Below are 27,435 nucleotides of genomic sequence, written 5' to 3'. Positions count from 1 at the left end.
TTTAATCGTCATTATCGGTCCTATAGTTTTATGATCGGGTGTTGCACGTTAGTTGCAAATGCAATATCTGAGCCACCAGCTGCAGCTTTGGCCTCTGGTGCAACGTAAATTGGTACTAATAAGTGGTACTACATCTATTTTTTACTTGTCTCCAATTTTTTACTGTAGCAATTTTAACTTTACGATTTTTTCTATGATAAATTTACGAATACTTAAAAGTATAAAATAGTAATGAAATACATTTCATAACGAATCTAATGGTATAAAAGTTTTAAATATCTATAATTTTTTCATAGAAAACACACAAGATAAAAATTGCTTTGATGATAAGTAAATAAAAATAGAGATAGTAACTATTACTCCATGGTTTATATGCAAACTTCGGGGCATGCATGCAAGAGTAATGTGCATTTGCTGGACAAAGAACAGCATTTTACCAACTTACTGTATCATTTTTTGTGGCAGCACAGAAGTAGTACAGAAAAATACTACTTGTTGGCCGAGCTCACGAGTAGCAACCAAATTTACCTTTTCTTGTGGTTCACAGAAAGTTAGTAACTGTACAAGCTCGTGGCTGGGAAAATATCAAGGAGATAAAAGGCAAATGACATGAAACGCGTCATTATTGCCTCTGCAGTTTCCAACTAGCGTTTGCTTCTTTTCTTTTGCCTGTTGTTTTATATATCTCCTCTTCTTGGGCTGCTTCTCTAAGATTCCTCCTCCACGGCTTTGTCAATTATAGGACCGACTATTGAATCTATCTCTTTCTTTATCTCATCGACCTGCTCAATGTAATCGAGGGAAATAGTTAAGCGTTTTATTTATATATGATAATCTCAGAACGACGCGTGCTAAGGCTTGCTTTGTCGACTGCCGCACTTTGCTACACCTTATATTGGTGGTAAGTCATTCTTTTTATAGCAAGGAAATTGTTCATCTCACCACAACTTAAGTAAATGTTGACAAAAAATATTTATATTATAAAGACTTGTTTGATATAGGTACAGCTATAACAATTCTTAGAGCATGATATCTCAAATTCTGAAAATTTGTTGAGCTAAAGCTAGGGATATATTAATGTGTTTAAGTGAATCATCTTATTTAATTTTAAACTAAAAATAGATATTTAAATAATTTTATATTAACATATAAATATCAGATCTATGATAAAGCTGCGAATTAAAACCCTACAAAATAGTAGTATTTAGTCTAAGAGGACTACTAACATGTGGCAAGCTAGAGAACTACAATTCTACTGATCAGCACGTCACCTACCACATTGCGAGGAAGACTACGATTCTACTGATCAGCACGTATCTACAACTAGCGAATATAGCAAAGGAACGGCAGTGATACCTTGCACGACTGTACGATGAGTAAATTGAGCAATAGCAACATTAGCAGCTGACGTGATCGAACGACTAACGTACTTTTGATTAACTAAAGACCAATACTCGGTAGCAATAGATTACGTAATTATTCTAACCTTGTCTATTAGGGCCTCGGCTTTGTCAGCATCCTCCTCGATCGCATCTGTGACGGTCTTAATCTTCGAGGCTATCTCCTTGATATTTTCATTCCCGGGGAACGCGTCGGCGACCTCCCCGGCGACCTTCTCGGTCGCCTCTGCCACCGTGTCGACCACCTCGACGGCCACCTCTGCCGTCTTCTCTATCTTATCTATTACCGCAAAAGTTGCGATCAGAATCAATGCATGCAAAGATCATTACAAGAGTGTTCTGAATTTACGCCCAGTTTACCTTCCAATGTCCTCATCCTCCTGTAAATAGGTATTGCAACTATGACGGCACCAACCACCCATTTGGCCCTGAGAAAGCAGACAGGTTTCGAGCGCGAGAAAGGCAACTGATCAAACAAATTTAGAAACATCCGAACACTGAACAAGCAACGCATGCAACTGTTCTTCACTCACCATGAAGGCATGTTGGGTATTGGGAGATTTCCTCCTGACGGATTTGCAGGACCAGGACCAACTGCAGGAATTCTGAACCAAAACAGGTGAAACTTTATACACAAAGCCGTTTTACAGTAGCTGCATGAAACTTGCTGCTTTTTTTAGACAAAGGGTGTTCTATTTCATCCAAGTAATTAAAATATCACAATCTCTACACCTGTAGATGTACATAACCAATACTTATTACAAGGTTTGAAGCAATTTAATTGCTAAACTTCCATCAATTTTACGCAAAGATTTCTATTGTTATAATCTCCAACCGACGACATAAAACTTGTTGTACATGCCAATATCAATATACAAGCAACTAAAACGTAAAGATGGAAAAAAATATGTGCTAGAAGCTAGATAGTGCACCCTAGGATCAACGAGAAGCTTGAAGAGAGATATGCACTTACTGTGTGGTTCCTCTGACCGGGAAGGCTTTGTTCATGCCTGAAGAGTTCATCGTTAAGCCAACAAGACTTCGCCGGTGATGAGCCGATGCGGATATCACTGCGTTCCCGCGGCGGCGAGGAGAAACCTCAGAGGTGTGAAGTGCCAAGCCTGTGGAAGTAACAGAAGATTTGAGCGCGGCCATGGGATGTAAAGGATTGTAGGTTTCTTCTGCGTTGAAGCCACTCTTTGCTGATCGTCTGACAAGTTTGTTGCTTGGCGCAATATGCTTGTGTTGCTTTCTTCTGCCTAGTGCTTAGCGTAAAAATATATCACTCTGCACAAACTAGCGTATAAAAGGAGAACGTGACGATTGGTTACGCAGCACGAAGATAGCAACCTCGACTGGTACGTTACGTTGTAAACAAGAGGTTGACCTTGAAAGGAGGTTGAACAAAACGTTACATTAACTATGCTTGAAACTCGCCGTGTCTCTTTTTCATATAAGATACCTTAAAGTAACTTTTCTTTTATTCAAAATTACAACACATGAAAACCTGGATTTTTCAGAGGAAAATGCTAAGTTGCAAGATAACAATTCTGAACAATATATGAGCAAGTCAGGAGTGAAAAAAAAAACACGAAATGACAAAAATAGGCGCGTGGAATGGGTAGTTGAACAAAACTTTTGGCAGCTAAAAACTGTTCAGCTAGATAATACTTCGGTTAGACTGATAGTGCGTTAAGTTTTCAATTAGCCGAATGACCGCGTTCTGTTTTTCTTCATGCTGCTTTTAGAATCTACAATCTGAAAATAGAATTCGAGTGATTGAAGCAAGTTAACGGCAAGAAATGGAACAACGTGAATGAAAAGGCATATCTGGAGTATATCAGATGCAGGGAAATGACTATTTAGAAAGCATGCTTCTGTAAGAAGCCTGAAATCTAAGCTAGGAAGTTGTTGAAAGACGAAGTATACTGTATACCTACCAACAAATGAAAAGCAGTGAGAGACCCCAAGGCAGATAAATAAAATGCTTGTAAGTTCTGTCGTCTTATTAGCACGAGGATCGGATCACCAAGTTAATTTAGCACATACAACACGTCATCACCATCTCATCGATCGAGTAAAAACCTTAATGTCAAGTTGTCAACAAATTTTTCAACCACTACAATCTACCTCCTGCTCAGTGCTGGACAAGCCTTTTCAGTTTTTAGGATAGAGCTGCAGGCTGCAGCTAACCATGGTAACTATAGGGCAGGATGTCATTGAAGTAACAATGACATCACCAGCACAGCCTTTCTTTGCAGAGGGGTGATAAAAAAGAAAGAAAAGAAAAGCTTTCTGTGTAGACAGTATAGCATTGAAAGAAACTGCTTGCTGTTTCTGAATATTGATCCAGGTTCATGTCTTTACCATCATCGTACTGCATCACCCCTTGCTTCTATGTTGCTCCTCACTGCATGTCACATTTTGTATTTGTGAAAATGGGTTTCAGACTGCATGTTCCATGTTCACGCTGAATATTCCAAGTCTGATGGCTCTGTCAACCTAACGGTGTTACTGTGCACACCAACAAGAATTCAATTGATACAATAAGCAACTACAAGTCTACAACTACTTTTTCTTGAAAAAAGGCCTTCGGTGTTTTTCTAGAAGAAGTCGATTCAGTTCAAATCGAACCATGTATTGCGCAAAAAACTGCCATCTCATGGTATTGGCATTGTCAAGGAAACCAACTCAAAACGTCCATCCTCAACCTGAAAGCAGAACGGACTGTTGCCTTGGTTCAGCAGACATTTGATCATAATGAGCCAAATAAGATGGAAATTAGGCTTTTGTTCGGTTCTTCTCCTTTTTGTCATCCCTTTGTTGCCAGCGCCATCTATCATCCCAGAAGTGCTCGTGTTACCAGAATCATAGGTTTCTAACAGCATGCATTGGTGGCTCTTGTAGCATTCAGATAGATCATCAGTAATGATATTGGCAAATAAGATCTTTGCAGCTTTATTTCTTACGAGCAAAGGAACTTGTCCAGATTGGTCACAGACATGTATCTGCATATAATGATAGGATAGTTTTACATATTTGTTTTAATAGAAAATTAAAAAATCAGGTTGCACGACGTCTTACTATAAATGGCTTGTATATCTGGCCAAGAACATGTAGATACTTCGGATTGTTCGGACAATCAATTGCAAAAGTGTTTTCCCAATACAGGTTTCTGCATAAACATTCACTATATTACAAGAATCATAGGTTTCTAACAGCATGCATTGGTGGCTCTTGTAGCATTCAGATACATCATCAGCAATGATATTGGCAAATAAGATCTCTGCAGCTTTATTTCTTACGAGCAAAGGAACTTGTCCAGATTGGTCAAAGACATATATCTGCATATAATGATAAGATAGTTTTACATATTTGTTTTAATAGAAAATTAAAAAATCAGGTTGCACGACGTCTTACTATAAATGGCTTGTATATCTGGCCAAGAACATGTAGATACTTCGGATTGTTCGGACAATCAATTGCAGAAGTGTTTTCCCCATGCAGGTTTCTGCATAAACATTAACTATATTATTAGAATCATAGGTTTCTAACAACATGCATTGGTGGTTCTTCTAGCATTCAGATACATCATCAGCAATGATATTGGCCAATAATATCTATGCAGCTTTATTTCTTACTGTTTCGCGGATTCTGTTTCGTGGGTTCGAAACACATCGTTGTGTATTCGAATTGCTGTATTGTATAACTGCAATGTATAAATTGCGGGCGTACCAGTATACTGCTGTATACGAAAGAACAGGAGACAAATACAATTGAAACACATAACTTTATTCATTCATTATCGAAATCATAAAGTATAGTTTCATAGATTACAATTTGCTCACACACACATACATACGCTATCTGATTGCTTCTGACGATCGTCTATCCTGGTTCCCGTGGCTTCGCGAAGCCTCCGGTTAATTACGCTCGTCTCCCGGGTTACCTCTGATTAAGCTGTGCTGATAGTTGTCATATGGATGTCGTCTCTAAATCTGCAAGGCTATAGTCACACACATCAAAATAGATCAAAGTAAGCGCTAGAAAAATCATTAAAAAGAAAAGACGGGACAAACAGTCTAGCATGAGCTTTATAGACTGTTTATATATCCTGGGTCATCATCAGCCACTTAGGCCTCAAAATATGTACATCCCTCATCATCGGCCTCGGCCTCAGGTGACATAAGAAAGTAGAGGGAGAGAGAGTCTAGCTACACGACAGTTCACCAGCTACAACCTAGCGAGAGCCCGATGAAATTGCGCAATGTTCTAAACTCCTATCTACGACCTCTAACCTCAGCACTATCCCACAGACAACAGGCAACTCAGCCACGAAGGCAAATTAGCCACACAGGCAAGGTGATCACCAATGCATCAGAGGGCAGGCAACAACAAGCCACAAAGGCACCAGCATAACTCAGCATAAGATAGCCACAAAGGCAAATATCACAACTTAGCATAAGATAGCCATCACCAAACAGAGGACGCATACACATCATGCCCACACCCATCATACAACCAGCCACAGGATAGCAGATGCTCATCAAGCTGGCCATCAACCAGTCACCAGCCAACCACCCGACAAAGGAAATATGCCATAGCCAAATGCTCATCAATTATCAAGCCACAGAGCCAACCAGAAGTGGCCTAAACAACAGTATATCCCAACATTGATCACCGACTGTACAAGTATCAGGACTTCAGGGCAACAGGACATACAACAATCCATCAACTCCCAAAGATAAGAGGGAGGGCAACCCAACACTAGACCAGGAAGGAGGGTCTCAGCTCAACCAGAATCGGGCCAAAAACTAATAACAGCAGACTAGCCGAAACCACATCACAATAGAAAGGTACTCTCAACGCTAACAAAAACGCAGCAACATCCCTGGCCGACCGGCAAGCGGCACCACGACAAGTGCGATGCCAGCAAGCGACTGGCCTCAATCCTAGAATAGTAACAAACAGCGAGCCTCAAACATATCATTGGCCAATACTCAAACCATCAGAGTAACAGACATCAGAGGGGCAACCACAGAGCCCACAAGCACTAGAGATCATCCAGCAAGGGTCTCAGAAATCTGTACATTTGAGAGGCAATTACGAACATCTCACAAGCTCAAGTACCAGAAAAGCAGTAGGGCATCAACAAGAGAAACCCTCAAGCAACATCAATCCTGCAAGCATCATAGCCCGTAGGTGAACATCTCAACCCCTTTTATCAATGCCTATGGACAGACATTACTCCTAAGGTCAACAACAGAAGGGCGGCACTAGGGCTCAAGTTTGCTAACAGTCGGCCAAGCACATAAACACATCCATACATTCAGCAGAACGGACTGTTGTGGCCTTGGTTCAGCAGACATTTGATCATAATGAGCCAAATAAGATGGAAATTAGGCTTTTGTTCGGTTCTTCTCCTTTTTATCATCCCTTTGTTGCCAGCGCCATCTATCATCCCAGAAGTGCTCGAGTTACCAGAATCATAGGTTTCTAATAGCATGCATTGGTGGCTCTTGTAGCATTCGGATACATCATCAGCGATGATATTGGCAAAATAAGACCTCTTCAGCTTTATTTCGTATGAGCAAATGAACTTGTTCAGATTGGTCACAGACATATATCTGCATTAATGATAAGATAGTTTTACATATTTTTTAATAGAAAATTAAAAAATCAGGTTGCACGATGTCTTACTATAAATGGCTTGTATATCTGACCAAAACATGTAGATACTTTGGATTGTTCGGATAATCAATTGCAAAAGTGTTTTCCCAATACAGGTTTCTGCATAAACATTCACTATATTACAAGAATCATAGGTTCCTAATAGCATGCATTGGTGGCTCTTGTAGCATTTAGATACATCATCAGCAATGATATTGGCAAAATAAGATCTCTGCAGCTTTATTTCTTAGGAGCAAAGGAACTTGTCCAGATTGGTCACAGACATATATCTGCATATAATGATAAGATACTTTTACATATTCGTTTTAATAGAAAATTAAAAAATCAGGTTGCGCGACGTCTTACTGGTAGTAATATTTGCGCTATTAAATATATAGATGGCTGGCATCATGAACAAATTCGCTAAGCTAAGTGTTGATGGCGCAACTATCTTACTTGGGCATCGGATGTCAGAATTATAATGGGAGCGAAAAGGCTCCGCACTGCAATTGGTTTGGGAATAAGTAGTGCAATAGGTCTCACAAAGGATGATAATGATCAAATACTTCATTTTCTTCGCCACCATCTCTCTCCCATTTTGAAGGATGAGTACATAGCAATGACCAGCGCTAAGGCACTATGGGACGCACTGTAAGAGCATTTTGAGCGTCTTAAGTACACCATCAAGCCTCTCGCAGAGCAAGAATGGTTCCGGCTCTGTTTCTGTGACCTCAAGCATGTCAGAGAGTACAACTTCGTGTTGCACCGTATTTGTACATTACTATGTCTTTGTGGAAAAGAGATCACAGAGGAGGAGAAAATTGAGAAGACTCTCTCCATTTTTCACCCGAATACGACAGAATCCGTACGTAATCATCGTCAATTGAATTATAAGAACTATTCTAAACTGAAACTGATTGACGTGTTGCAACTCCATAAAATTCATAACGAAGTCATAAACAAGAATTTCTTATCCCAACCGTAAGGGAAGAGCAGTGGCTTAGAAGTCAATTATAGCTCTTTCAAAGCGCGCAAGAACCGTAATAAGAAGCCGGGGAAGGGAGGGGAAAAAAGTGGTGGCAGACAAAGTCAAACCTGGTGATGATAATGGCAAGACAAAGAAAGAAGTCAAGCCATATGATGAGCAGAACCAGATATGCTATAAGTGCGGTGTTTGGGGCTATTAGTCTTGAATCTACAAAGCACAAAAGTATGTTGTGAAAACATACAGGAAAAAGAAAAAGGAGCAGCTAGAAGCACACCTCACCATTGCAGTGGGGATGGAAGTGGACAAAGTAGTAGTAGTTCAAAGGGAAGCATCTCACATGAAAGTTGATGATATTCCCACACTGGCAGTGAAAGACCTCCCAATGAAATATGCGGAGGTCTCTACTTTGCCCTCCTCCATTGCTATAGAAAATGCCATGAAGGATGAAACGGAAAAGAAAGCAATTGAAGATAGTGGCCGGATATTTTAAGACTCTATCTAGAACTAAAGTAATTAGCTATTTACTTAGTTGCTGAATTTAGGAGGATTGAATGAATAAATGTAAGCTCTAGAAAAGCAAACCTAGCTACAAATTTTTTTTTTTGATAGTTAATGAAGCATGTAGTCTTGTTTCTACTTCCTTGCATATGAATGATTGAATGTTTTATTTATAGAATATATGAGGCGCCCGTATGAAGGAAATTTGTATTGTGGATAGTGGAACCATAAAAACCATCTTAAGAGAAAAGATGTATTTTTAGTCTATTAGAAATAGCTTCAGAAAAGTGATGACTGTTACCGGTAGTAATAAATGCATAGTAGGTTATGGAAGAGCCACAATCATACTACCTATAGGAACTACTTTGCACATTTAAGAAGTATTGTTGTACCCTGAATCTACAAGAAATCTCTTAAGTTTTAAAGATATTCGTACTAATGGTTTTCATATAGAAACTGATAAAGAAGATGGTAGGGAGTACCTACATATCACTGAGCGTGATAGCAAAGTGAGAATACTGTGTTTCGTAGTGCATAATTATTCTCCTTATAACATGATAGATTATGTCATCCTAGTCTTAAAATGATGAGGAACATAATTACTAACTCACAAGATCATGGCATAAATGTGAAGAATTTCTCAAATCATAAAGATTTTGTATGCCCCACATGTGCTACCGGAAAATTAATAATAAGACCGACTACCTTGAATGTACAAGATGAAATCTTTGCATTCCTGGACAGAATCTAGGGGGATATTTGTAGTCCTATTTAGCTACTTTCTGACCCGTTTCGGTACTTTATGGTATTAACAGACGCATCCTCTAAGTGGTCGTATATATGTCTATTATTTATCCGCAACCACGTCTTTGTAAAGTTGATATCACAGATCATACAAATCAGGAATAATTTTCTAGAACATCATGTGAAATTCATCAGAATGGACAATGCTGGATAATTTACTTCTAAAGCGTTTGATGATTATTGCACTGGTATAGGAATTAAAGTTAAATATTCTGTACCGCACGTTCACACTCAGAATGGACTGGCTGAAGTACCGATAAAAAGAATAAAATTCATTGCTAGACCTTTGTTGCAGCACTGTAATTTGCCTTCTACATGTTGCAAACATGGAGTCTTACATGCGGCATCCATCATTAATTATAGACCATCCTCCTATAACATTCATTCACCTATGCAACTAATGAAAAGGGTAATTATGAAGATTTTCTATTTATGTAAATTTGGATGTATGATTTATGTGCCGATACCGTCACCACAGCGAACCGCTATGGGATCTTTGCGGAAAGTTGGAATATATGTCGGCTATAAGACTATATGCATAATCTGATATTTAGAACCAACAACTGAAAATCTGCATATGACCCACTTCGCTAACTGCATTTTTTATGAAAATAATTTTTCGTTATTAAGGGGAGGAAATATACCCTTGGATGAAAAATATCGGGAAATTATATGGCAGACTGAAAGAATTGTGGCACATGATCTTCGCACTAGTGAAGCAAATGGTGAAGTACAAAAAATTATCGATTTGCAAAAATTAGCAAACAATCAACCTTATCATTTTGTGATTTGAAGAGCATGACTAAGTTGCATGTGCCTACATGTAATACACTGGAGAGTCTGGAAGTACCAAAAGAAGGCACCCCTCATCTTATCCTAGGAGCTAAGTAAAATAATAAAATTACAAGAAATTCGGTTTCTCAAGTTCCAAATATCCAGAGACGTTTGGCGAAGGTGAGAAATGAGAGTTTGCTATAGCCGATCACAAAAGTACCCTAAAGGTAGCAGAAGGAGAGCCAGTCGAGACCTGATGATGGTATGGAACCTCAGGAAGTAGGCATATCAGATTTGAACCTTCCTACACATGAAAAATCCAGTGAAAATGCGCACGCTAAAATTGACGCTGGTAAACTAAAGGGTATTGCTCCAACAGTAAGAAATTATGAAGAACAAGATGAAGAAGCACTTGAAAGTGAAGCTTATGATGAAATAGCAAATAGCAATAAACTATGTAAATTCATGGGAATCCGCATACTTTCTTATGTGGTGGAACTGCAATTTCCTAAAAATCATCAAAGTAAAGTCTTATATCTATTTTGATGAACCACTCAGAAATAATAGCTCTATATGAAGCCATACGAGAATGCACATGACTTAAAAGAGTGATCAATCATATCCAGCAGTCATGTGGTTTGAACACTACTAACACCCTTACTATTATCTATGAAGATAATACTGCATATGTTGCACAAGTGCAATCAGGATATGTGAAAAATAACTTAACGAAGCATATCAACACTAAGTTCTTTTATTGTCGGTGTATCAGGAACCGGGGGTCCCCGAATCCCGAGGCCAGGCCAGCAGTCCACCACGTGGCACCATCCCACGGAGTCTCCTCCGCAAGATAGAAAAGATTAAGTCCCGGGAGAGGGCGGTCAGGGCCACGGTCGGTGGTCCCCGAACACCCAAGTTCCCCGATGATCTAAGAAGTCTAAGTGTCGAGAAGAAAGTGCTCGGGAAGGTATACGGTGGCCCCCGAGCACCCAAGTCCCCCAACGGTCAGGAAAGCTAAGTACCGGGAGAAACGTGCCCGGGGCCGCTAGCGGTGGCCCCCTGGGCACCCGAGTATCCCGAGGACCCACCGAAGGAAGTTTCGGGAAAGAGTGCTCGGGGTTGCGTGCAGCAGCCCCCGAGCACTCGGTCCCCCGAGGAACCGTACAAGTGTGCCCGGGAGAGAGCGCTCGGGGAGGTGAACAGTACCCCCGAGCACTCGGTTTCCCGAGGACAAGAAAGGGCATTCTCGGGAGAGAGTGCTTGGGGAGGTGTACAGTGACCCCCGAGCACTTGGTTCCCCGACGACCGAGAGAGCCCCCTGACAGTGGCCCCCGAGGGGCCACTGATGAGGTGTCAGCCAGTCAAAGGCCCAAGGCCGCATTTAAAGAGCGTGCGTGGCTTGTCACCTCCAACTGCTCCCGCCACGCTCGGTGTCAGTTGCTGCCATATTCTGGCAGGAGGGCGTGGGGTCATTGAATGTACGGGTCCATCCCGTGCCATCCGGCCCGTCTCGGGATAACGTCATAAGGGCCGAGGCGTTCCGTCTGCCGCGCTGCTGTGGCAGGGGAACAAGACAGGGCGGGCACGCCGAACCGCTCTGTGGCTGCCCGGTGGGCCCTCTCCACGGCGCCCGTTGCCAGTGCATTTATGGTGACGGACGACCGGGCGTGGGACGCAGTTTTCACCCCCGGTCACTTCGCCCAGAGGAAATGATGACGCTTTTTCCATTTATGGTGTCTCGGAACTCGTGCTGTCCCTCCCGTTCAGAGCACGCTGCTGCCGGTGGGTATTTAAAGCAGCCGGCAGCAAGAGGAGAAAGTGTGAGAGGAAAAAAGACAAGCTTCGAAAGAGAAAGCAATTGCTCATAAGCAGAGAAGAGAAGATCACAGGCCGAAGAACAAAGAGCCCCAGGCTCTAAGATAGATAAACATTCTTGTAACCAGCAACATCTTTGAGGGACTTTCTCAGGGCATATATAGTATCCATACAAGAGTAGGGTGTTACGCCCCCGTGCGGTCCGAATCTGTCTAAACACCAGCGCATTTACTCCTTTCCGCATTAGATCACTCCACACCACCGGCCATCGCATTCATACCCATTTATTTCTCCGACGAACATATTCAGAATCATCCCCCCGGCCGAATCTCTAAAAAGGGGTCCCCCAGGATCCCTGCGACAGGAGTTCACCCTCCGACATTTATACTCATGAATTGCATAAGATGAACGAAATAAAGGTAATGCATATCAAGTCATGTGGAAATCTTATAGATTTATTCATCAAGTCTCTCCCTGCATCTACTTTTGAAAGATGTGTACGTGGTATTGGAATGATGAGGCTTAGAGAGTTGTATATTTCAGGGGAAGAATTTTCACATAATACCATTATGAAGAATTAAATCTTAGTCAAGAAGATTAAGTACTTAAAATTAATCATGAAGATTATATAAAACATTTGGATGAATTGTACTCTTTTTTCCTTAGATGAGTTTTTCTAAAGTTTCTCATGTTAAGATTTTTAATGAGGTAATTCGTGTGACCATGTGTCGGAGGGTGAACTCCTCAAGCGGAGATCCGGAGGGACCCCTTTGAGATTCGGCCAGGGGGATGATTCTGAATCCGTTTTGCGGGTGAAATAAATGGGCGTAAATGAGATACATGCGGAATGGAAGGATCGGATGCAGGAAGTAGTAAATGCTTAGGGGATTTTTAGACAGGTTCGGGTCGCACTGAGCGTAACACCCTATTCCTGTGTGTATGTTATAAATGCTGTGAGAATGTTTCCCTGAGGATCTGCTAAGTTACAAGAATATTTTTCTAGTTTAGAGATTCGTGCTCCTTGTTCTTCGGTGATCTACGCTTCTGGCTTCGTTGTTGTCCAACTTGTCTTTTTCCGGGGTGCCTGCCGGAGCGGTAGCGTGCCTAGAAAGGATGGCGTGAGTTCCAAGGCGCCATAAATGGAAAGCAACTATCATAGGCTGCTGCGCGAGGTGACGGGGAGGGTTGAAAACGTGCCCCGTCCGGTCTTGTTCGTCATCATGCCGTTCTTCAACGGGCGCCGCGGGGAGGGCCCACCGGGCAGCTACCGAGCAGCCCGGCGTGCCCGCCCGGTCAGAGCAAGCCTGACACAGCAGGGCGGCAAGCGGGGTGCCTTGGGCTTCGCGATGTTATCCCGAGGTGTGCCTAATGTCGCACGATGGGACCTGTGCATTAAATGTCCCCACGCCTCCCTGCCAGGCCGTGGCAAGGACTGGCAGAGAGCGTGGGGGTTGCAGTTGGAAGTGACAGGCCACGCGCCCTCTTAAATGTAGCGTCGGGCCTCTCACCAGCTGACACATCACCGCTGGGCCTTTGTGGGGGCCACCGGCGAAGGACTTCTCAGGCCCTCAGGGAACCGAGTGCTTGGGGGCCACTGTTCGCTGCCCTAGCACTCTCTCCCGGATATGCCCTTTCTTGGTCCTCGGGGAACCGAGTGCTCAGGGGCCACTGTTCACGGCCCTGAGTGCTCTCTCCCGGAACTGACTGTTCAGATCCTCGGGGAACCGAGTGCTCGGGGGCCACTGTTCACGGTCCCGAGCACTCTCTCCCGGAACTGACTTTCCTTGGATCCTCGGGGGACTCGGGTGCTTGGGGGCCACTGTTCGCAGCCCCGAGCACCCTCTTCCCGGTACTTGGCTTTTCATGTCGTCGGGGGACTTGAGTGCTCGGAGGCCACCGTTCGCAGCTCCGAACACTCTCTTCTAGGTACTTGGTCTTCTCGGTTCATCGGGAAACTCGGGTACTCGAGGACCACTGTTCATGGCCCCGAACACCCTCTCCCGGGACTTGGTCTTCTCGTCCCTCGGGGAGATAACCCCTGCGGGAGGACGCCACGTGGCACTCTGCTGTTCTAGCCTCGGGATTCGGGGACCCCTGGTTCCTGTGTCACCGACACCATGTTATGAGCTATGTACTCTTTCTCCTAATTTTTTTACTAGATTTTTAGAAAATTTTGATAAGACATATGCATTTCACGAGAAGTACCAAATAAGGAGTGTTACGAAACCTGTAGTTTTACAATAGAATATGACCTGTTTTGATCTATAAAGATTTGGCTATCTTAGAATATATCTCGGTCTCTCGAAGATTTATTATACCTCTTAGAGTTTTTGATACAATATATACGAGGCAACATCCCTCGATATAAACATCGATGGATAAAGAATAGATAATTTTTCTCCTATATTATATTTTTTATAATTATTTTTTTAAGAAATCACTACCCTACACATAATAACAGCATTTTCTTAAAAATCTTTTGCCCGCCTCTCCCCGCGAGAAAAGTTACTGCATCACAGAAGTGACAGGCCACTGGCCACCGGGCGGGCAAAGTTTTTCTACGCGCTTAGTCAACTTGGCCACCAACCAAGGCCCCGAGCCAAGTGCCCGCCTCCCCCAGTGCACGCACCAGCACCGCCGTGCCGTCCCGGTCCACGCACGCACTCACGTAAAGAAATCGAGACCCGCACGCGTCTCCGCGACCATCCTCCCACTTTCCCCCCTCCCGCGTCTCCGCCTCCAGCAGCAGCAGCGCCCGCGGCCGATGCCGCCGTTGCGCCCCGGCCCGCCGATCTGACGCGATCCCCGGTCCGGGATGCGGCTCCACCGACGGATCCTCCACCCGGAACCCGGCCTGGGCGGCGCCGGGGACTGCGACGATTCGTACCCGTACGACTGCCAGTCGCCGCCGTCGCCTCCCCCCGCCCCCGCCCCCCAGCTGCTTCCTTCGCCGTTTCAACCGTGCCCTCCTGTTTTCGCTCCGTCGCCTTCTCCCGTCCATGGCGCCACCGCGGGCAGGAGGGACCAGGGAGGGACACACGGGTACGGGCCCCCAGCCGCCGCTGGCGGCGGCGACGATCATCGCGGGCGCTTCGTCACCTACGTCCTCATCGCCGCCGCCGCGATCGCCTTTGTCTCGCTGATCCTCCTCGGCGTTTCGATCGCCGTGCGGCGCCGGCAGGTGCGGCGGAGGCGGCAGGCGCTCCTCGCCCCGGCCGCGGCGACGAACGTGGATGACGGCGGGAACGACCCCGAGGGCGGCAACGGCGGAGGCGGAGTGGTGCACCACATCTGGTACATCCGGACCGTCGGTCTCGACGAGGCGGCGATCGATTCCATCGCCGTGACGCGGTACCGCGCCAGGGCGGGGCTCCTGGGCGCGACCGACTGCTCCGTTTGCCTCGGCGAGTTCCAGGACGACGACCTCGTGCGCTTGTTGCCCAAGTGCGGCCACGCGTTCCACGTCCCCTGCATCGACACCTGGCTCCGCGCCCACGTCAACTGCCCGCTCTGCCGCTCCGACGTGCTCGACCCAGCCGTCACAACCGCCCCCGGAGGCGGCGAGTCCAGCCCCAACCCTCCAGCTGATCCAGTTGCGAACGCCGACGCCGTAGCCGAGCAATCGGCTGCCGCAACCGACGCAATCCCGGAGCACGAAGAAGAGGAGAGTGACCAAGAAGCTTCACCCGCAGAAGAGGGCCGACAGGAGCAAAACAGCCCGCCAGAACAACTACCGCAGCTCCCCTGCCCGCTGCCGCGTAACGTGCGGCGCGCAGCTTCCATGGACGCAGCGATAGTGTCAACCGCGGCAGACGTCGCCGCCTTGGAGCGGTTGCCGGAGGCAGCTCCTGGAGAGGAGCAGATCAGTGGCAGGCGAAAGCGGGGGACTGGTCCGTCCTGTGCAAAGGCATCCGGTTCCGGCCATCGGAGCAACCTCAGCAGCGACAGGCCGGCTTCCGGCGGTGTCCCGAGGTCATTCTTCTCGCGGCATTGCCGTGCTCGGAGCTCGGTGCTGCCATTGTGATGGCGCTGAGACCCCGAGCTGAATTTTGCTCTTTGCTAATAATGTTACTCCTGTTGTTGATCAACGTCGCGATCTATGTTATACTTTCTAAACTTGTGATCTCAAAAACCGAGGTTAGAAGCTGGAACTCCAATCCAGTAAATGAAAGTTTGCAATCGAGGTGTATAAACTGTACAGCCTTGTTCTTCTCTGCATTTTGGATTCAGGAGTCGTCTTGATGATAGTCTGATTCTGTCTTGTTCTGCTCAGAGCGAAATTAAGTATGGAGATCAACCAGAAACAAGTATAAAGATGTGAGCTTTTCTTGTATAGGTAGCGGCAACTGCATTCTATCGGTTCCGTCTTATTTTTTAGGCTATCTTTGTCAGATACGCATTGGCACGAGGCGATCATCTCCAGTTCTCCACATCCATATGCATAGTTCTTTGAAATTTGTGCAAAGATAGCACAATGAATAGAAAGCGTGTTATTGGTTTGAATCTTGAAAGTTCGCATCGAAACACATTTGACAGTAATGGTAGTACATATACGAGGATGTACATGTGGGAAAACCATTCAGCCGATGGCTTAAACCAGTGTGGATCGGGCAGGTCTGATCAATCATTCGAGAAGCCATTGCGGTGCAGATGGTGCCGGTAGGCCAATTTTTATTTTCATCACTTTTCTTACTATCTCGGTTTCGTTTATTTGTCATCAATTTTTACTATAGCAATTTTGACTTTTATTTTTTCTATAAAAATTTTATCAGTACTTAAAAGAATACAATATTAATAACGTACATTTCACGACAAAGCTAATGATACGAAAGTTTTAAGCATCTATAAACTTTTTATAGGAAAAACATAAAGTTAAAATTGCTACAGTAAAAATTAGTGACATGTAAAAAAAACGGATGTAGTATATCGAAAACGTACTTGAAAGTACTTGCATTCCTGTCTTGAAAGTACAGTAGAGGCATCAATTTATGGTTTATATTGAGAGTTAATCCCTAACAATGATTCTGAGATATATCGGATGACGGGTGCGTGATCTGCATTCTGAGTGTGCCTGCAGAATATGTGTTGCTCAAGAACATTTGAGATATCCAGGTTCAGACCCCCTATGAGGTAATAGCCCTACATCCTATATCTTCTTCTTTAAAGGTCCTCTTTTTAAAAGATATCCTCTCCTTTATATTCCAGAGAGGTAAGAGTCTTATATGTGGGCTCAACAAATAGACCCATGCATGCCTAGATGATCAATATAGGATATCATTACAGGATATGCATATGTTGTGCCTGCCTTGGAGCACAGCGATGCCCGTCCTATCCATCGGCCCTTCCACGCTGGCCCAAGACCGCAGTGGGTGATTATGTGAATCTTTTTTCAAAGACTCCGACCGGGGCGAGTTTGCAAGAAGAGGCCAGACGGACCAACCCATCGGCTAAGGAAATAGTCCTTGCGAGGGACGTGCGTGACTTCCTGGTCAATGGCATGTTGCTCTAGCTTTCTCATTTTGGAGTGGTATGTCGCCATCATTTGGTCCGAGCACTAAAAAACCCTTTTGCACTAGGGTCACACCCAGTAACGAGTCCCTCATCGTTAGTAGTCGTTTCTCCCTCCGCGCGGGTGTTGCTCCCGTTCCAGATAAGAGCCCCTCATACTTCGCAATGCTATTATTAATTGAAAAAAAAACTGAACCGTGTACATAACAATGCAGGATCTTGTGCTCGTTCGTTCTTGGTCGGGGGAAGCGTGCCTCTTTTAGCGACCAGTACCACGCCGTGACCCCTTGAAATGCTGCAAGGTAGGACAAGGATTTCCCCTTCTGATCGATAGGTGGTCAACACCGGGGGAGGAGAGAGCTACCTTTCTGAGATCCTGGTAGGTTACCTCTCTTACTAGTATCCAACAGGAAGTGGTCGTTACTCATGTCAGATGTCCAAAGTGTAGACCCTTCTGTTCATCCTCGGGTTGAACCTACTTGAAGAAACAACACACCCATTAGTTTCTGGGTACTCTTTTTCCTGATCGGATCATATCTGGCCGATGGTTTCGGTTTGGGCTACGAGGCTAGGTGTTGGCTGTCCCGACGCGGTGAGCGCTCTTCCGAGTGTGGCTGCCGTTGATGAGGCTGGTTCCCCAAGGGCTTATGGTACGTGAGCTCCCATCGGCGCCGGGAACATAGATGCCTCTGTTGCTCTTCGTCGAATCCCGAAGCCTTCGGATCCTGATCTAATGTCCTGAATCTGGAACATATCGGGTTCGTTTGGGTCGTATCCAATGAAGAACACCTTGCTATGATTCGGAACCTTGGAGCGGGACTCATCGGTCATCGGGGATTCGAACATGGATAGCCCAAAATAAATTAACAGCACCTACCAAAACTCGAAAATGTGCCCCCTACCTGACACTTCAAATATCGAGTGTTAATCCCTGACAATGATTTCGGGGTGTATCGGACGGCGGGTGCGTGATCTGCGTTCTGGGTGGGCCTGCAGAATGTGTGTGTTGCTCAAGAATACCTGAGATATCCAGGTTCAGGCCCCTCATGGGGTAATAGCCCTACATCATATGTCTTCTGCTTCAAAGGTCCTCTTTTCAAAAGATATCTCCCTTTATATTCCAGAGAGGTAGGAGTCTTACATATGGGCCTAACAAATAGACTCATGCCTTCCTAGATGATCAATATAGGCTATCATTATAGGATACACATGTGTTGTGTCTGCCCTAGAACACTGTGATGCCTGTCCCATCCATTGGCCGCCTTCCTGCTTGTTGCGTCTGGGTCATTCAGCCTATCCTGTCCCACCGCCGGTTTTCCACGCGTGCCTATCACGCCCCCTGTTGCGTCTGTGACCCGTCCCACAACAATAATTGTGGGACGGGACACGGTAACCATGTGTCAAACAAGCCGCCTCCACTGGAGTGAACCGCTTGGGGAAAAAATAGCATAAGTAGTAGTATTAAATGAGATTTGACTGGCCAGACGAGTACATGCATCGTGAAAAATCCCCCGAACGTAAGAGTTGTAGTCGTGCTGACATCGACTAATCACACAATCAGCCCGAACCAGAGAAAAAAACTGATACTACTAAAACTGACCATTAAGATACATCCTGATAAAAGATCTCTGTATTTTTTATATCAACAGTTCAAATGTCGCATTCAGACACAGGTTTAATTCCATTCTTTTGTTTCTGGCCCGAGCCCCAACGTCAGATGTTATGCGCGGAGTAATGTACTGCAAGCAACTGGCAACAACGTCTGAACTGCAGAGCGAATAATGAACGATGTGGCAGGTACCAGAAGTCCAGAACTAACCTGTCCAGTTTCCTGACTGGTATCGAGCATATCAGATTGCACAATGGATTCGTGAACTGCTCCTATAGTATTCACTCCCACACGGCCAGACCAGTACAGAACAATAACCGCATGCATTAGGAATCTGCAGTGTGCACAGTGAAAAAGTGTCTAACTTGTATAAGCGTATCTACCTCCGTAGAGGCCACGGTCTGCGTGTTTATATTGGCCGAACAATACAGACAAGATTATATCTAATGAGACTCGGTTCGTGGTAGAGATAGAGTGCTAATACAACACATGTTTGATTCAATCTCTAATCTATCTCTAAGCTATCACACTGAGTCTCTTGTATAATCTATATCTCTAATATTCCCTCTCATTCATAACTTTTTTAAATTAAGATTGCGTTTAAATTCTGCTAGACCTCTAGCTGATAAAGACTTAATAAAACCGTCTGTTACATGATCTTCTGTTGGTACAAACCGAATGCCTAACAATTTCTGAGCTACATGCTCCCTTATAAAATGATAATCCACTTTAATATGCTTAGTTCTTGTATCAAACACCGGATTTGCTGAGATATAAATAGTACCAATATTATCACACCAAAGTCTAGCAGCCTTAGGACATTGAACTTCTAATTCATCAAGTAGAGTTTGTATCCACATAATATCTGCTATTGTATTATCCAAGGCTTTGTACTCTGCTTCTGTACTTGACCTTGACACCGTTGCTTGTTTTCTAGCACTCCAAGATATAAGATTAGTCCCAAGAAATACAGCAAAACCACCAGTAGGTCGTCTATCATCAGAGCAACTAGCCCAATCTGCATTAGAGAATGCATTGACCACCATAGAAGGTGATCGACTAATTTGTAGTCCTGTATTCAACGTATGTCACAAATAACTCAAAATTCTCTTAATTTCTGCCCAATGAAGAGTAGTCGGAGCATGTAAATATTGACATACTTTATTAACAGAAAATGCAATATCTGGTCGAGTCAGTGTTAAATATTATAGAGCACCAACAATGCTCCTATACTGTGTTGCATCATCAGGTCCTAAAATCTCTCCTTCATGAGCAATCAATTTTTTTTCGTGGTGGAAAGTGGTGTAACAACTGGTTTACTGTTTACCATTCTGGCACGTTTCAACAAGTTTGTTGCATACTTCTCTTGAGTTAACAAAATGTCGTCACATACCTTTTTAACTTCAATACCCCAAAAATAGTATAGATCACCCAGATCCTTGAGTGCAAACACTGCTTTGAGGTCTCGAAGAAGAGCTTCAATTGCTACATGTGAAGAGCTAGCAACAATTATATCATCCACATATATAAGTAAGAATATTGTAACATTACTTTTATTGTAGAAGAACAAAGAAGTGTCAGCTTTAGAAGGATGAAATCATAGTCCTTGTAATTTCACACTTAAACGGGAATACCACATCCTAGGAGCCTGCTTCACTCCATATAAAACTTTATCCAACTTACATATATAATTTGGCACATATTTGTCTTCATAACCTTGTGGTTGCCACATGAATACATCCTCCTCTAGAATACTATGAAGAAACATGTTCTACACATCTAATTACCGAAAACTCTATCCTCTAGATACTGTAATAGATAGTACAAGTCTAATAGTAGCTGACTTCACCACATGATTGAAGTTATCCTCATAATCAATACTATACATTTGTTTAAAACCTTTGACTACTAATCTGGTCTTATACCTATCTATAGTGCCATATGCTTATGCTTTATTTTATAAATCTATTTACAATTAATAATATTTCTCTCTTTTTCTGTGATACTAAATACCAAGTTTTATTTGTAAGAAGAGCCATATATTTGATGTCCATTGCTTTTTTCCACGAGTTATTACTCAAAGGCTTCTGGTAAGTTTTGAGGTTCGCCACTTATAGTCAATAGATCATATTTAATTGTGTCATCAGTATAAACTTTGGGTTTACGAATGCCTCTATTGCTCGTGTAAGAGGTTGAAGTTGAGAAACAGGAGCAGCATAGCTAAAATCACCCCAATGATCATCAGAATTATGAACTCCTGTACCTGAGCCGACAGCTCCGTGACCTGTTAAAGCATCAATTTCAGGATCAGTAAATGCGCCAGCCTGCGCCCTGCACATCGTCCTGCCGTGTGGCGCCAGCAGCAGGTCTGCCCACCGTCCTGCACAGCTCCACGCGCAGCACCTGGATGAGACGACGACGCTGAAACCAAGGGAGACGCGCCTGGGCCAGAGACCGGGCTCGCTGAACCCGGAGCAGACGCTCCTGCACCTCCTGCGCCTGTGCTTTCAGTATCCTGTATCCCGCCCAACGCCATCAGGATTTGTGCTGTGAGGAGGCTGCTGCATAGAAAGATGAGAATCTTGCTCCATCTGCTCAGATCGGTCTCCAAAATTGTCACGGTTAGTATGCACATGTACAGGAGTATTAATCGATGACTACCTATTGATGCACCCCTGGGGTCAGAATCTTGTGGCAACAGAAGAATTTCAGAGCGAAGACGAGCGCCGGCATTAAAGTTTAATTAAGAGAACGGGAAATGTTCTCATAAAAAAACAACATTACGGGAAATATAGAAACGTCCTGTGGCAATATCAAGGTAGTTGAGCCCTTCATGCATATTACTACAGCCAAGAAAAGCACACTGCTTACATAGAAATTAGAGCTTTCTAAAACTATAGGGACGAAAATTAGGCCAACACACATCTAGAAATACGAATGGATGAATTATCAGGTTTGTGATAAAACAACTTTTCTAAGGGAGTAAGTTGATAAATGACCTTACTAGATTTGCGATTAATGAGATATGTAGCAGTAAGGAACACTTCATTCTAAAATTTTAAAGGCATGAAAGCATGAGTGAGCAAGGAAAGATGAACTTTAACTATATGACGATGTTTACGTTTAGCAGACTCGTTTTGTTGATGGGAATAGGGACATGAAACAAGATGTGTTATGCCAACTTTCTGAAAGAAAGAATGAGATGGCGTACACAGAAATACTAGACGACCTTGGATAAGGCAACTGATGACTCTTAGCTTATTGGTAAGCGTCACAGACTGACTCATTATTGAACCCACTAGAGCATGTGAGACTATTCTTACTGATAACATGTTTGACAATGACAGATGATGGATGTCCTAGACGATTATGCCATCTTGATGAAGAAGGCTTGACGACACCTAAAACTTGCTTCCTTGACTGGAGTGGAGGAGAGGAGATAGAGGCCACCTTCACATGTTCCCAAAGGAGAACTCTCTTTGCTGTCTGATCCTTGATGAGGAAAAAAGTAGGATAAAATTCTAAGAAAGCTCTACTATCAGTGGCAAGACGATGAACAGAAACAACATTTTTTGGTAGTTTGAGGAACTCTCTTCACATGTTAGAGATAAAGATTGTACTAGAGACTCAGTGTGATAGCTTAGAGATAGATTAGAGATTGAATCAAACATGTGTTGTATTAGGACTCCATCTCTATCACTAACCGAGTCTCATCAGATGTAATCTTGCCCGTATTGTTTGGCCAATATAAACACACGGACCACAGCCTCTACGGATCAGGTAGATACGCTTATACAAGTTAGGCACTTTTTCATGGTATTAGAGCCACCCCTCTGAAATGCATCTAATGGCGGTCGAAACTTCTTCATCTACTCTCGCTGGCTCATCTACCTTCACTGGTGTTGCTTTGCTGGCGCTCCTTAGACATCCAATCACAGAAAAGCTTGCAAAGAACAACTGCTCGCTATGGAAGGCCCATGTTCTCCCAGCTGTTCATGGAGCACAGCTAGAGGGGTTCCTGGATGGTACCAAAGAGGCTCCCCAAAGGAGATAGAGATCAAGAAGGGCGAAAACTTCATCAAAAGGCCAAATCCGGAATATGCATGGTGGATTGCCTGGGATCACCAGGTCCTCAGCTACTTGATGTCTACTCTTTCGTGCGAGGTTCTGACGCTAGTTGTGGCCATGAAGACCTCAACACAGGTATGAAAGGCGATTGAAGACATGTTCGTCTCACAAATGCGTGTGTGATCAGTCAATACCCGCATTGCGCTAGCCATGACACAGAAGGGCAACATGTCTGTTGCTGAATATGTCGGGAAGATGAAGGTGCTAGGAGATGAGATGGTGTTTGTCGGTAAATCTCTGGATGATGAAGAGATGGTCTCGTATATCGACATCGAGTTCAATCCTATTGTGTCGGCCATCGTTGCACGGGTTGAACCTATCACAGTCAACGAACTGTATGCTCAATTATTGAGTTTTGAGACGAGGATGTATTTGCTCCAAGGGGGCCCTCAATCACAATCTTCGGCCAATACATCATCACGTGGAGGTCGAAGTGGTTCTTCTGCCCATGGTAGGGGTAGACGTGGCCGTGGCCAGGATCGTTATGCCCGCGACAACTACTCAAACAGATATAGCAGCAGTAATAACAATGATGAAAACAATCAACAACGGCCTAGATGTCAACTGTGCAATAAAAGAGGACATACAATGATGAATTGTTGGAATCGCTTTGATCCAGACTTTGTTCCAGATGAAAGAAGTGCAGTAGCTGCTACTAGTTCCTATGGTGTGGATACGAACTGGTACACTGACTTCGAAGCTACTCACCATATCATCAGTGAGCTTAACAAGTTTACTGTTCATGACAAGTATATCGGCAAGGATCAAATCAGAATGGCAAGTGATACATATATGAATATTAATTATACTGGACATGCTATTGTTCGCATCTCTAATTGTAATTTTTATCTCTAACACACAAGCCATGTGTGTTCTCCGCTGCCTAATCTCATCTCTAGTCAACATAAGGGAGGCTGGTTAGTGTCTTGTTGATTCGTCCTTCGGGCCCTTCGTGCTGACGTGTTCCCTTGCACTCCGGGCGCTTCAGCTTCGGCTTCCACTACGATTCGCTCATGTTAGCCAGCTCGAGTTTGGCCATCTCCAGCTGAGACAGCAAGTTTGCTGTCGTATCACTGTAGCATCGCGGATGCCACTTTGTTGGCCCGTGTCGTGCTTCAGCCGACGCCGTTTTTGGTGTTATAGTGATGCGTGAGTGAATCACTGTAGCAGCAAGGAATGGCAAATTTGTAGGGATGGAGCGTCCGTATCACTATTTACAGAAGGTGATTATGATGTTAAAGAGAAATAAAAAGTAATAGAAAGTAGAAAATAAGATAGTTTCTGAAGATAAAAAAATAAAAAAGTACTATAATAATATTAGATGATACTATAATAATATAATAATATTATAAAGACGAATCTTTAAAATATCTACTTAATCTTATACCCAAAATTTACAGCTTGTTCCCAGGTTCGCCGGAGAGCTTACGGCGTGATGCACGCAGAAGCCACCGCGGCGGCGCAGTGGAGCAGCGCCCGCATCGGGCTCCCCGTCAGCAGTTTCGCCGCCTTCGCCAAGGTCTTCCAAGTCAATGGCCTAATTGACTTAGCGATGCCAACTACTGTCAGTTGAGATGCCTGAACAGCATGTGCCTGCGGCTCTATGTATCGTTTGGGCTTTGGAACAGAATTCCTGTCAACTTTTGGCATGTGAATCAGTGGATGTGTTTTACCTTACCTGCAATGATCTTGACCGGTTTACGAGGTCGCCGGCTCTCACTGCCTACTATTATATGGTACAAGAATTGAATCTGGATTTAAATACTGATGGGTGAAATGTAACTCACGCAACTCTACCATCCCATCAAAAGATGGCACCCATAGCTTTTTCTCAACTTAGAAGTGTACTTTAAAGTAATTGCATTTTCTTTCTTCAAAGCGGGTGTAGGATATTAGACCATTTTTAATAGATGTTTTAAAAATTATTTTCTCTAACACTATTATAGTACTTTATATTTTTTTCAGCAACTATTATATTTTTTTCAGCAACTAATATATTTTCTACTTTCTATTACTCTTCTTCCTTCGAACCCGTAGTCATTATCTATGAACAGTATTACGGGATCTCTATTCAGTTCGCAAATTTGCCATCCCTCACCCATATCTAAGTCCTTGTCGCATCCCTGTAGAAGCTGATGTCACATCTACTGAAAAGCCAATTGCCGGTTGAGAACTATTGGCAAATTACTGTAGCACCAAAAAAAAAAAAGTGCTGCTAGAGATGGCCTTATAGGGAAAATGGGCATTCAGGAATAGGCTACTCTATTTCTTGAATTGCCCCTGTAGTTCTTTGTCTCTCTCTCTCAAGTGTTAGGCTTAGAACATTGATAGTCCACGAGACCAATATTTATGTGGTTGGTTTTGAAAATGCTAGTGTCATTATACCTTGTTTTTGAAACGCTAGTTTCAGAAGTGAAAATTAGTGGTTGCTGGATATGTGATGCGGCTATGGAAAAAGTGCGGCTGCAGGGGCAAACCATCTATGACAACTGTGCCAAGTTTTGGCAAAAGCATAAGCGCATCACAAAGTGTCGTAGATAATTTTCTTCGCACCACAAATAACAAACTGAATTTGATTTGTGGCTTTGGTAGGTGAGATAGTGCACGTTGCACACCACACATGGCTTTGGTAGGTGAGATAGTGCACGTCGCACACCACACATACGATGAGAATGAATTTGGGCTCGTTGATTAAAAATCACCTGAATTCTAGATCGTTGATTAAAAATGCAACCATCCAGGGCCAACCTTCTTTTCCCCCGCCTTCTCCTTCCCTTCTCCTACTCCCTTCCTGTTACACCGATTTTATAAAGAAATAAAATTAGATATAAACCACAAGTATGCTTGGATCAAATTTTATACATACAACGACTTCATCAGTGCATCACACGTAGTGTTATTATTATAACGTTTATCTTAAATAAAAATAGAAAGACCTCAAAGTCTTTAACTAAAGCACACTAGCAAAATACAGCGAAGCTCACATCTTCCACAGACAATCGATCGGGGGTCCACCAGCCTAGCAATCTTCATCGAAGCAGTCTAGTTCTTCTTCATTGTCTGAGTAGTGTTTGATGTACATTTAGATGAAAATAGCAAGTATGAGTACATATTGTACTTCACAAGCGTGAGAAATACATGATATGTAACCTTAAATAAAAGAACAAGCTATAACAGGTTAAATTTGCATAAATACCAACTATACTAACAAAGAGTTATAAAAGCATCCTATTCAATTATATGATTCATCATTAGACTTCCAACTCCCACAAACATCTCCGTATGTTTCTCAACTTCCCAAAAACCACTTCAGATTCTCAAACCATCCAACTTGATACCCTCCACAGGTAACCAAGAACCATCCAACCAAACCAACTAATCATATGAGGATCTAAATCTCTCATAACCGTGAGCACGACTGATATATAAGATTTTATACTCTGCAGAGGTTGTTCACCTTTCCCCACGAGTTGTGATTTCCTTGTTGTCGTGCTGACCAAGCACTTAACACACGTCTATAGTGTGTCACCCGGAGATCACTACAAAGCCATTACAAAGTTTCATCCAGTATGTGCACGCTCACTAGGTTTCACCGTAGTCAAAGTGGTTTTCACGTCATCTAGAAGCCCCCTTTTACGCCTTGTAGTTTCCAGCAAGTTTCCACCCTTCCCTTCCACTACACATCTTATACCACTAACCAAATGGTTCTGGCCTTAGCCGTCTCCACACATCCACTCTTCCGTTTGTCATGCACAAAAACTGGAATCCACTAATTACTAGGCCAAGCCTATCCCATACCAGGTCTCGTGGTTGGTACGATATTTCCTGGGTTGTCGCCTCACGAACCGGTCCTTACTTAGATTACTTAAGCAAACACTAAGCCAACAACATAACTATGATCATCATCAATACCTCTTTGCTCAAGGTCTAAGGTTCCAAGTTGCTATACCATTACTAAAATTTTTCAGCTTATAGTTGCATAGTTCATTAGTCATGTTTAACTGACTACCCATCCATACCCTTATGCAAAGCTAAGTATAAGCTACCTAATATAACCACTACCGACAACTAGGCGACAAGGAATATATGGAACATGATACTATACATAAATAGGATTCAGAATTAATAGTATGCAAGTTTGAAATAAAGAACGTATTTGAAAAACTAGGATCTGAATGTTCAAGTACACTTGCCTTTTCCAACTTGCTGCTCAGACTCTTAAAAGACTTGGTCCTAGAGGT

At 43.6% G+C, this 27,435-nt stretch overlaps 2 protein-coding genes and 1 pseudogene across 2 annotated transcripts; 2 read left to right on the top strand and 1 right to left on the bottom strand.

The window, feature by feature from the left end:
• Window positions 1-410: 410 nt before the first annotated feature.
• Window positions 411-2,672, bottom strand: LOC133923523 (uncharacterized). The gene is made up of 5 exons (XM_062368808.1): window positions 2,374-2,672; window positions 1,934-2,005; window positions 1,761-1,828; window positions 1,487-1,680; window positions 411-782 (listed from the first exon to the last, which is right to left on the bottom strand). Exons 1-5 carry the CDS (start codon window positions 2,553-2,555, stop codon window positions 708-710), a joined length of 591 nt encoding a protein of 196 aa, XP_062224792.1. The 5' UTR covers window positions 2,556-2,672; the 3' UTR covers window positions 411-707.
• An 11,896-nt stretch (window positions 2,673-14,568) lies between these two features.
• LOC133924326 (RING-H2 finger protein ATL5-like) lies at window positions 14,569-16,163 on the top strand. Its single transcript, XM_062369806.1, has one exon. It carries the CDS (start codon window positions 14,765-14,767, stop codon window positions 15,971-15,973), a length of 1,209 nt encoding a protein of 402 aa, XP_062225790.1. The 5' UTR covers window positions 14,569-14,764; the 3' UTR covers window positions 15,974-16,163.
• Window positions 16,164-23,428: 7,265 nt separating this feature from the next.
• On the top strand, window positions 23,429-23,555 carry LOC133925667 (small nucleolar RNA Z247; annotated as a pseudogene).
• The last annotated feature ends 3,880 nt before the right edge of the window (window positions 23,556-27,435 follow it).

The sequence above is a fragment of the Phragmites australis genome, chromosome 7 (genome assembly GCF_958298935.1).
Source record: "Phragmites australis chromosome 7, lpPhrAust1.1, whole genome shotgun sequence".
NCBI classification, from domain to species: Eukaryota; Viridiplantae; Streptophyta; class Magnoliopsida; order Poales; family Poaceae; genus Phragmites; species Phragmites australis.
This window is presented reverse-complemented; position numbering and strand designations above follow the sequence as displayed.

What these genes read in the sequence shown, in the direction of transcription:
- LOC133923523 (XM_062368808.1), bottom strand. Translation starts at nt 2,555, where the DNA reads ATGGCCGCGCTCAAATCTTCTGTTACTTCCACAGGCTTGGCACTTCAC. An exon ending in GAGGATGAGGACATTGGAAG is followed by an intron (nt 1,681 to 1,760) that starts GTAAACTGGGCG and finishes TTGCGGTAATAG; the next exon opens with ATAAGATAGAGAAGACGGCA. An exon ending in CCGAGGCCCTAATAGACAAG is followed by an intron (nt 783 to 1,486) that starts GTTAGAATAATT and finishes TACATTGAGCAG; the next exon opens with GTCGATGAGATAAAGAAAGA.
- LOC133924326 (XM_062369806.1), top strand. Translation starts at nt 14,765, where the DNA reads ATGCGGCTCCACCGACGGATCCTCCACCCGGAACCCGGCCTGGGCGGC.